General features: G+C 41.6%; 1 protein-coding gene across 1 annotated transcript; it reads left to right on the top strand.

The window, feature by feature from the left end:
- Positions 1-783: 783 nt before the first annotated feature.
- Positions 784-8,788, top strand: LOC123439805 (putative NAD kinase 3). The gene is made up of 11 exons (XM_045116474.1): positions 784-931; positions 2,158-2,323; positions 2,431-2,559; positions 2,957-3,135; positions 3,605-3,718; positions 3,860-3,954; positions 4,128-4,234; positions 4,926-4,999; positions 6,376-6,454; positions 6,851-7,158; positions 8,122-8,788. The coding sequence occupies exons 1-11, from the start codon at positions 905-907 to the stop codon at positions 8,422-8,424; spliced, it is 1,581 nt and encodes a 526-aa protein (XP_044972409.1). The 5' UTR covers positions 784-904; the 3' UTR covers positions 8,425-8,788.
- The last annotated feature ends 2,562 nt before the right edge of the window (positions 8,789-11,350 follow it).

Here is an 11,350-nt window from a genome sequence, read left to right as displayed (position 1 = left end):
TGAGAAATATGGGAAAAACGACTACGATTAAGTGTAGAGATGAGAGATTTTTTGGGTGAAGAGAGAAGGAAAGAGGAGAAGGAGAGAAAGAAGCAGATAAGGAGGAGGAAGAATGGGAGGAGTAGGAAGGAGAGGGTGCGAGCGGGCCATTGGCTGGCCGGTTGGCCACATATCGACCACGCCACAGCCGAGAGGTCTATCGGCCAGGCCGAGGACGATTGGTCAGCCTCCAGGCCGAGAGGATAAGGGGCGACGTGGCCGGGCCAATAGTCGGCCTTCACGTGGCCGAGTAGTCACTATTCGACCACACCAGCGCAGACATGATCCAATCGACCTCACCTGGGCCAACATGATTCAATCGGCCACACCTGGACCGAGGCCACTATATTTTTGAAAATTTTCAAAATAGCATAATATTTTTCAAAAAGAATAAAAAAGTAATATTTAAAAAAATAGCTGTTTTATATAGACTATTAGATATGTTTTGGATGAAGATTAGATTTATGTTTTGAATGTAGATTAAATGGTTAAAGTTGCTGTCACTGGGTCTCAGTCCGCTCGTGGGCTTGGAGTGTTCGTGTAACAGGAGGCGGAAGTAGGAGGCCCGTGCACGGTGTGTACCTACCAGTTCTCGTTGTAGTAGGTAGTCACTGCCGTCGGTGCCGCGGTCGAAGGGCCCACCAGAATCGTGCCACGCACAGACTCCATGGTCCCACTGAAGCTCCGGCCCCACCCGTCAGGCCTTCGCCCTTTCCAGCCGTCACAGCTCACCGCGCTCGGGCCTCGCACAAGCCATTAATAACCGAACACGGAGGGCAGGCGGAAACTCCACAGCTCATCTCCCCACCTGAACGGCCCTATCGGCGAAGAGGGGAACGCCGGGAAGCAGTCGGATCGCGCAGCCATGTCCGCGGACGAGGCCGCACTCAAGGTACATGCACGCCTCATGAGATTTCCTCGGAATTCACCGCTCTTTTAGGGTGTAGATTTCTGCCGTTGGATCACCCGAAAGTTTTTAGGGAACAGTCGAGGGGCGGGGGCTTCAGCTGCTTTGGATCCTTATGGCTAATGCGGGCGATTCGTGCGATCTCGACGCCAATGGTGCTCGGGATTTTGGCCTTCGCCGTTTTGGGCCACTGTGGAAGGCCGGAGGGGGGGCAGGGCGCGGCTGAATTTTGGTGTGTATTTCTGTTCGATTTGCGCATTGCGGAGGATTTGGTTCGGGAGCGCCCATGAAACGCCCCTAGTACCATGCCGTGTTGCTGATCCTATAGTCTTGGACTTCCCTCAAGGGGATGATTAAACATCAACTGTGTGCGACTCAGTTCAGATCATCCCTACTATTTTAAGTATTATTAGGCTGCCCAAAAGCATTGACTGATCACAGTAATAATATAAATATATAAATACTCTATTCTTGTAAAGTTGCAATACGGTTTCTAATCTTAACTTCTAGTGGCCATCTCTTTGAGATCATATATCTCGCCTCAGTTGCTGTCCATCAACTTGCACTTGTTTTCCCAAGTGTTCCAGCTTTGTGATATATTTGAACATATTATATCATTATAAGTTATGTCTTCCTTTTTCTGTGGGTTGGCAAAAACACATAGAATATTCGTCTTTGACACGTGGTAGAAGAAACACGCAGTGCTGTCCTGTTGGGCATTGACTTGTTTGTCACATAGTGACTGATTCAATACCGGGAGGATTTTGAGGCCAAAATAGTACTGAAAACCTTGGATGTTATATGTTGTGAAGAGGCGATACAGTTTGGTGCCCTACCAGCTTCACAACTACTGCTAGATGCACAGCTAAACATGCTCTCACAGTTTGCTTAAAATCTTCTGAATTTTCTAATACATATCTGATTATACTAGGATTTCCACAAACCATGCCTGAGTATATGCCGCAAACTAAAATTTTGAAGTCATTGAAACAACCCGTGTTTTCGTTTTGTTCAGCCTATCGCTGTTGTTAATGCATGAACTTGGTTTAAACTTTAATGACATACTCTAGAGTTTATAAAATGTTTACCAGCAGTACTTGGCCTGTACTACATCTGTTCCTTTGAGTGGTATGTTTGATGCTGGAAAGCTTTCTAACTTTGTTATCCTTGTCAGATTTCATGTTGTCTTGATGAGGTTTATTCTATTACAGGCCTGTCATGAGAGAATAAACCTTAGTGTAGCTGCCTCGCATCAAGCTGAGAATGGGTCTCTCACCACAGTTAGTTCTAAGAAATCAGAGGAGGCGGCCTATGCATTTCTTCCTCCTATCGAGTCAACTGACGCGCACCTTCATGAGTTTGCAGAGGCCATGAGAAGTAATAATACAAATACTTGACATCATCTGAAGTCTGTCACTCTACTGTCTAAAACTTATGTGTGTCTGCACACATCTGTTTAATGTACATATACTTTGCACTTGAAGCTGTTGCAAAAGCACTGCGACAAGTTGCGGAAGGGAAAGCTGCTGCTCAAGCAGAGGCGGCTGAGTGGAAGCGCAAGTATGAGTCAGAGAAGGCAGTCAAGGCACACATGCAGCACAGTGTAATTAAAGGTACACAGTTAGACTTTGTATTTTACTAGTTGTTCATGGTAGCTATCAAATAACACTGCAAAGCATCTTTTGTCGTATTTCAGTACATGATATATTATTATCGTTATTATTTTGAATAATGATATATTAGTATTAGATCAGCCTCCAATGTCTTAGCAGTTCAAATTAGTCAACGAAAGAAGGACCCATTGTACTGAAGTTGTACCTTCCAGGTGCAGAATATTAATGAACTTTCTAAGAAAAACACGTAACCATAGTTTAATCAATATGAAAACTGCACAAATAACATGATTCCAGATACATAAGGAATGTTGTCAGCAAGTTAATGAACTGACTACTTTATCTTATCATGCACCTGATTTTGTCAGGAAAATTCACGCTAAACTAACATGTGCAGGCTGCAGCAACTGTGTCAAGGATAAGCTAGAGCATTTGGCTAGTAAACTGACACTGGAGACTTCCTCGGCTGATGAAACAGGCTGCTGCGGAAACCATGGGATCTGCTCACGTCAAATTCTCCAGGATCAGTGTCCTGGACCTAACCGTAAATCAGATGACAGGATTATTGGAAGAAAGGTATCCTTTGGGATTTGGGCAAGGATACCCTCACATACATCTGTTTGCAGCTGTTGATTTACATGGCCATACTAATGTGTTTTCTTCGTAATGTGGTTTGTGCTAAAATCAACTGATATCCAGCTGTTCTTCATCTGATGCTGTTGGCCTACCTCTAAATACTTGCAGCCTGTCACCCAGATTAACGAAAGGAAGCCAATACAAAATGATATGTGAAAAGAACATTTTGCGCATTAAATATGCACCATTGAACTCGCAGAATTATATTTTATTTATTTCTGATTTGCTATATATATTAGTGAAAAATCTCCCTGACAAGCACAAGTAGTTGCCTATGACATTTTGCTTGTGATACACAAATAATAGGAACGCTTTTCATGTTTTGACACAGTTGGAAGAAAGTCTTTTTCCAGTCAATTCGACTTGTCCTTTTTTTCTTTCTAAAAGCACCTTTTCCTTATATTTGCAGGTACCGTTTAGACTTTCGTGGGGTAGCAATGGTGATAAGAATGGTCAGCACAAGCATGATTTTGTGTCCTTCGAAAAAGGGGATATAACAACAGCAGAACGCAGCAATAAACAGGTAACCCTTTTATCCTCAGCTTGGTCCATTTTGAACAGATATCTTATTTGTTTCCACTCGTCTGAAATGATTGTTTGAGAACTCGAGATAATCTCATTGCTGCTGCATCTTTTTTCATGTCAACAAATACTGTCCTTGCAGATTTTTCTGAAATGGGATTCCCCTCCACAAACAGTTCTTTTTGTGACTAAACCTAATTCCAACTCCGTGCATGCTCTCTGTTCCGAAATGGTTAGGTATGTTTCTTTGCTGCCTACCTGAGAGAATTTTACTAATGTCAATTATCTGGTGTACTGCACGCAACAGTATATTTTGTTAGAACTTATTCTCTCCTGCTTAATGTTTTGTCGAACTGTATCTTCAAATACATTTGCCCACATGTGCTAAATGTTCTGTGTATTTCTTGCAGATGGCTTAAAGAACATAATAACATAAACATCTTTGTAGAGCCACGAGTTAGCAAGGAATTACTGATTGAAGATTCTTACTTCAACTTTATTCAGACATGGGATAATGGTAAGTGATTTTGATTGTATATTTCATCTCTCCATATTGCTTCCGACTGTAATTGTGGAATATTGGGATATTTGCTGTAATTTTCATGCCTGGATGTGTTTTATTTTTAAAATCTTATTTGGTATGTGAATGGTTGTTATGGCTGTTGATTATAAGAATGAAAAATCTTATGTTGTTATTTAGCAATTACATAAATGACTTGTGCACCTCAAAGTTCCAGAGCATGCAAGTGGATTTTCAAGTAATATTCTGAATTTGTGCTCCAACCATGATTTCTTTTGGGAGTACTCCTGTACATTTTCCTTGTTGAACACTCAAGCATCTAAATGTCTCTCGTGATTTTTGCAAGTGACAGCGGTACGGGGGTCTAGTTACCTCGAGCAGTTATTCTTTACTTGTTTACTGATTTTTTTTTTTGTGTGAGATAATCCGTTTCCTCTACTAAGACTACCAAGAACAAACTGCTCTTAAGTCTTAATAGTTGTTATATTTGCTATAATTGTTACTGACTTCCTGTTAATGCTCGAGGGTCATCTTTTATGAAACATTTCCTTCTCCATTGATAAATTATATCCAGTAAAGTTCTTCTGTATTTTCTTATAGATGGTTTTAAGATATCACTGATTGTACTACTTATAGTCACATGTAACCTTTTCCTTTTAGTGCTCAACTAATCAGAAATAACTGATAGATCAGGAAATGAAGACATTACACACGAAGGTTGACCTCATTGTAACTCTCGGCGGTGATGGAACTGTTCTGTGGGTATGCAGCACAATTATTGACAGTTTATTGAATATGGATGTTGTGTGGTTAGTTTGACAGAGCACAACCTTTTGGTTAGTTCAGTCTTTAATGAAAATATATTAGCAGTCTTATAACACTAAATGTGCTATTAGTGCGCCTGGTTCCTTTGTGAATAGGAATTTACTATGCAAGTGTTAGCTCACAATTTGCCCTACAATGTTGATAATCAAAAAGAAATGATGTACATCATGTTTTTTTCTTCAGAGGGTAAGGACATCCAGATGATTAGAGCAGGTCAAACAGTTCTTTTCCAGGTTCTATTAATGTGATGTAAAATTAAAATCAATTACATGTACCTTGAAGGAAACTGAGTAACTATCAGATGTACATAAAAATACAAGCTGTGTGGATGGAAGAGATCTGTAGATAGATGATTGAGTAAGTTCATTAAGAGCAACTTAGAGGAAAATATCAATGCTGTTTAGCATGGCTAGAGTGCAAGATGTTGTAGTGTGTTCACTTAGTTAACAGTGCATTGGAGAGTAGTTCGTCCACTCTTCTATAGTCAATGCAAGATCCGGCGGCTGATTTATTTGTGGCTACAATATACCCTTTTCAGGGATTGTAGATAGCGAGCCAGGTCTAGTTCTATGAGCAATAGCACCGAGTTCTTCAACCATTCTAGTCACATGATTACTTTTCTAACCTAGCTATTTTTCTTGAACTCATATTGTATTAGAAAAAGAATGGCGAGCGTAAAGTACAAACTACCAACTGTGGGGATGACCAAACTGAAAACAAACAAAGCCAAAACCAAAACTAAGAGAAGACCTACTCTACACCACAGAAGTAAGAGATACCTACTCCAATCTAGCAGCTACTACGTTGGTACTCCTTCCGTTCCTAAATATAAGTCTTTTTAGAGATTTTACTACGAACTACATACTGATGTATATAGACATACTTTAGAGTGTAGATTCATTCATTTTGCTTTGTATGTACTCCCTCCGTTCCTAAATATAAGTTTTTTTTAGAGATTTCACTTGAGGACTACATACGGAGCAAAATGAGTGAATCTACACTCTAAAGTATGTCTATATACATCCGTAGGTAGTCTTCTAGTGGAACCTCTAAAAAGACCTATATTTAGGAACGGAGGGAGTAGTCCGTAGTGAAATCTCTAAAAATACTTATATTTAGAAACGGAGGGAGTACTTGGTAGTATAAGCTGAACAATGTCCTACTATTAAATAACTCGATAACCTAAATGCTGTCTGTGTTATGTTGGAACAAATTCTGTCCTGGTTTGTTGCTCTCCATAATTTTCAGTATTCAAGGCTTGTTTTTATAATCAGCTTAAGCTGGGAGCTCTTTAACATGACATCTGTAAACAGGCTGCATCATTGTTCAAAGGACCAGTTCCCCCAGTGGTTGCATTCTCTCTTGGATCATTGGGCTTCATGACTCCCTTCCGTATCCTTAATCATCAGGTGTTATTTTTGTTATCACTGCTTGTAACCATGTTGCTAAACTGCACGGCTGTTTATTTTTGTTATTACATCTTTAACATTTGGATATTGCACTTCTGCCTTTTCAACTTTGCGTAGCTGATCCATGGCATGTTTGATTCCATCTGCAACTGGGCCATAGCAGATTGCAATGTTTGGCCTCAAAGATTTAACACATCCATACTTCACTATATGTGCCACAATCTCATACAATCTCTATACCAGGGGTGCTTACATATTTTGTACCAGACTAACAGTGAATCTAGTACTATATTAGTAATACGACATTTTTTTACTTGGTGGAGCTCTATGCTCTGTGCTCACCCACCATCTATATAGTTTGTCCTTAACTTAAGGTTAGCAAGTGAGCAGTATCGTGAATGCTTGGGCAATGTGCTGAAAAGACCATTTACCATCACACTGAGGAGCCGCCTGCAGTGTCATGTAATTCGTGATGCAGCTAAGGATGAAGTTGAGACCGGGGAACCGATTCTAGTGCTTAATGAAGTTACAATTGACCGCGGGATGTCATCGTACCTTACCTACTTAGAATGCTATTGTGATAGTTCTTTTGTTACATGCGTACAAGGAGATGGGCTAATACTATCAACAACATCTGGAAGCACAGCGTATTCACTGGCAGCTGGAGGATCAATGGTACATCCACAGGTATACCTTCGACACTACATATGTTCCTGGATTTTATTTAGCATTAATATTATGTTTTAAATCACCACCAAGTTTTTGGTACTTGTTATCTGCTGTGTTCCGTATTAAGTAATACTCCCTCCGTCCCAAAATTCTTGTCTTAAACTTGTCTAGATATGAATGTATCTAGTCACACTTTAGTATTTAGATACATCTATTTCTAGATAAAGCTAAGACAAGAATTTTGGGACGGAGGGAGTATAATGCATATTATGTTTCGTTAAGACAAGACTTTGAGCAAAAATCGCTTTGTTAATTGTTATTTATATGACATTAAGTTGGTTTCACTAGATTGTTTTAAATACTTACTGATGATTATGATTTTGTATCATACAAACCTTTAGTATTATTAGAGTAGTTCCTGGTCAAATCCTTGTGTTAATGAAAACTAATACACCTTATATTATGATACGGAAAAAGTATGTGATGACACTAGGTCAGGTGGATCTCAGTTTTTTTAAATCCTAAAAACCTTGTCCTAGTTATTCAAGTTCAGTCTTCGAGGGGTCACTGTTTCTACTAAATGCACTTAATATTCTGTAGCGTTGCCCGAGCAGCTCTTGATATCTCATAAAGCCCATTGTACTGTACATGGTTACCATCTACTCCCTCCGTTCCTAAATATAAGACCTTGTAGAGATTTTACTAAAGACTACATACGGAGCAAAATGAGTGAATCTATACTTTATAATATATATACATTCGTATGTAGTTTGTAGTGAAATCTCTAAAAGGTCTTATATTTAGGAACGGAGGGAGTAATTAATAGGAATCACCTAACAATTTGATTAAAATCATTGCATATTTCATGCCTTGCAGTTTAATCTTGACTCTTCAGTGGTAAATGATTATTTATCGTCTTCTCCGTTTAGTTACCTGGACCTGTATTGCGAGTTTGATGTTATGATTTGCATGTGCATGCAGGTCCCGGGGATCCTTTTCACACCGATCTGCCCTCACTCATTGTCATTCCGGCCTTTGATACTGCCGGAATACGTGACTTTGCGCGTGCAAGTACCGTTCAACAGCAGAGGGCAAGCCTGGGCGTCCTTCGACGGCAAGGGTAGGATTCAGCTAGGACCAGGCGACGCCCTCATCTGCAGTGTCTCTCCTTGGCCCGTGCCCACGGCATGCCTGGTGGACTCGACAACCGACTTCCTGCGAAGCATCCACGAGGGCCTCCACTGGAACCTCAGGAAGAGCCAGGCTCTGGATGGTCCTGCCTGATCGATGAAGTTTGCGTGTCATTGGAACTCGAGATGGCGGATGAGTCGGTAGATGCGATATTTCAGAGCATCTCCTCACAGCCCAGCGAAAATGAAGTGGATATGCATCATGCATGCTCCTGTGTTGGTTCGGTTCTTTATGGGTCTTTGAATATTCTTCTACTATTCCGTACGCATAAAAGGGTTTATTGATATGTTTATTAGGTGTCGGCTCGTGGAATTCGAACTTGGTCAGTTTGCCACCATGTGAATATCTAGAGTTTTATTGAGTATAGGCAATGTAATTATGTAAGAGTCGCAGCTACCATGTGACACATGTATCCAAAAAAATCAAAAAAAAAAGTAAGAGGCGCAGTTTTTTTTTAGGGGTAAGGCCAACTTTATTCATCAAAAACCACAGACAATGGGATACAGTGAGGATCATAGGGTTGACCCAGCCATATGTGGCGGCCCGGACCCAAACCTAGCGAATACTTGGCTAATTTATGTGCTTCAAAATTGGCCGCACAGCCTTCAAAAAAAAAATTACAATGAAAAAGGAAAACTCTAAGTGAGATTTCATGGACTATGGAACCGTTTCGCCCTCCTGTACCCTTAATATCTGCGACTGTTTGCTTGGAATCAGAGGCTATGGCGACATTTGTTATGTTGAGATCATCTGCTAGTGCAAAGGCCTCACGGCAAGCTATGGTTTCTAGAATTGCTGGGTCCTTCAAGCCCGCAATTACAAGCGCCGAGCTCGCTATGTAATTTCCTTGCCTATCCCAACAAACAGCAGCAACTGAGCCTCCTCTCCCCTTTCTGACAGCAGCATCGACATGTATCTTGGCATAGCCAATCGGAGGCGCTCTTGGTCGAGGGACCCTTGTAGACGGCACGCCCCTTGCTGGTGGTTGTTGCTCAATGGATTGCAGCTCCAAGATATACCTTTTAACAAAGGAATTAGTCCCTGCTGGTGACTGAAAGATGCCTTCATGGATGGCCTTGCGCCTGGAAGTCCAGATCGCCCAAAGGGTTACAACAGAGATAACAAACTGCTCATGCGATAACGTCTCCATAAGCGCAAACAGCCATTGCTTGGCGTTTGGTTCGGTCGTTGCCACTATGGATTGTGCAAGATCTTCATCAACTAACGCCCAGGTACACCGAGATGTTGTGCAATCAACAAGAGAGTGCCTCCATGAATCTTGCGAGCCGCACAGGCCGCATCGGGAGCTGTCGGTCATGTGCCTATGCGCTCGAATATCCTTTGTTGGCAGGGAGTGTTTTGATAATCTTCATAGGAACATCTTCAGTTTTCCTGGCACTTTTGTGTTCCACATGGTCTTCCATGCACCTTCTTCCGATACAACAGAGGATGGAGCTGCATTACCTTCTAGCCACGCTTCGCGACGGTGTTTCATTGAGGCGAGCATACGGTATGCAGATTTGACGGTGAAAATACCGTTTGATTCGAACTGCCAACTCTAGAAATCATCTATATTCCGAGTGCATAAAGGTATACTTTTGATGATGCGAGCATCCATAGGGAGGAAAACCGACGAGATCAATTCATGATTCCATGTAGCCGAAGTGTGATCGATAAGTTCTGAGACCATAGCTGGTGGATCTGCAACTAAACACCCATATGGCCGAAGCATCTCGTCTATTGTCAGCCATGTATCTTCCCAAATCCTCGTTGTTTCCCCGTTCCCAATCCTTCGGATCAAACCCTGCTTCAAAATGTCTCGGCCTTCAATGATAACTCTCAAAATCTGACTAGGGTGGTTCCCTAAAGAGGCCTGCGGAATTGTAGAATTTGAGAAGTATATGCTCTTCAACAGCCGAGAGCTTAGAGATTCAGGTGACCGCAGTATTCGCCAGGCCTGACGAGCCAGCATGGCTAGGTTAAAAAGTTCGAAATCCTTGAAACTGAGGCCTCCCATTCCCTTTCGTTGTGTCATTACTTTCCAAGAAACCCAATGGGGTTTTCGCTAAACTTCTTTACTCCCCCACCAAAATTTCCTATTAAGCATGTTTAGATGTTCACATAATCCTCTTGGGAGCTTGAAACAAGACATTGAAAAGAGTGAGATGGCATGTGCTACGGATTTGACAAGCACCTCCTTCCCCGCTGTTGACAAAGTGTTCTCAATCCAGCCCTGAACTTTGCCCCATAAGCGGTCCTTTAAATACTTGAAAGCCCCGTTCTTAGAACTTCCAATATCTGACAGCATACCCAGGTATTTTTCATTTAAAGTTTCATTAGGAACATTGAGCAAATTCTTGATTTCTCCGCGAACAGTCTCTGATACCCCTTTACTGAAAAATATAGATGATTTGGTAAAGTTGATACGTTGACCTGAAGCTTGACAATAACTATTCAAGACTAGGTTCACCTTGTTTGCTCCACTACTGTTAGCCTTACAGAACAGCAGGCTGTCATCAGCAAATAACAGGTGGTTCACCGGTGGTGCCGAAGTGGCAACCTGCACACCGCCCAGGTTGGATGACTCTCTTCTGGATCTTAACAGGCACGAAAGGCCCTCTGCTGCTAGCAAGAACAGGTAGGGAGAAATTGGGTCCCCTTGTCTAATACCCCGTGTTGGCTCAAACTCCTCTAACCTCTTTCCATTGATCATAACAGAGAATTTAAGTGTGGAAACCAGCCCCATAACTATGTTCACCCAATGTTCAGAGAAACCTAGCTTCAACATAACTGCTCTAAGATAAGGTCATTCGACCCTATCATAGGCCTTCATCATATCAAGCTTTAGGGCAAAAGCTTGGTGTTTCTTAGCTTTGTTTCTCTTCATAAAGTGGAGACACTCATAAGCTGCTATGATGTTGTCAGTAATCAATCTCCCTGGTACAAAAGCGGATTGTTCCTCAGATATGATGTCAGGTAGCACAACTTTCAGCCGGTTAGAGATCACCTTTGAAGCTAT

The sequence above is a fragment of the Hordeum vulgare genome, chromosome 1H (assembly GCF_904849725.1).
Source record: "Hordeum vulgare subsp. vulgare chromosome 1H, MorexV3_pseudomolecules_assembly, whole genome shotgun sequence".
NCBI classification, from domain to species: Eukaryota; Viridiplantae; Streptophyta; class Magnoliopsida; order Poales; family Poaceae; genus Hordeum; species Hordeum vulgare.
Note: the sequence above shows the minus strand (reverse complement) of the source record. Positions and strands in the feature narration are given on the sequence as shown.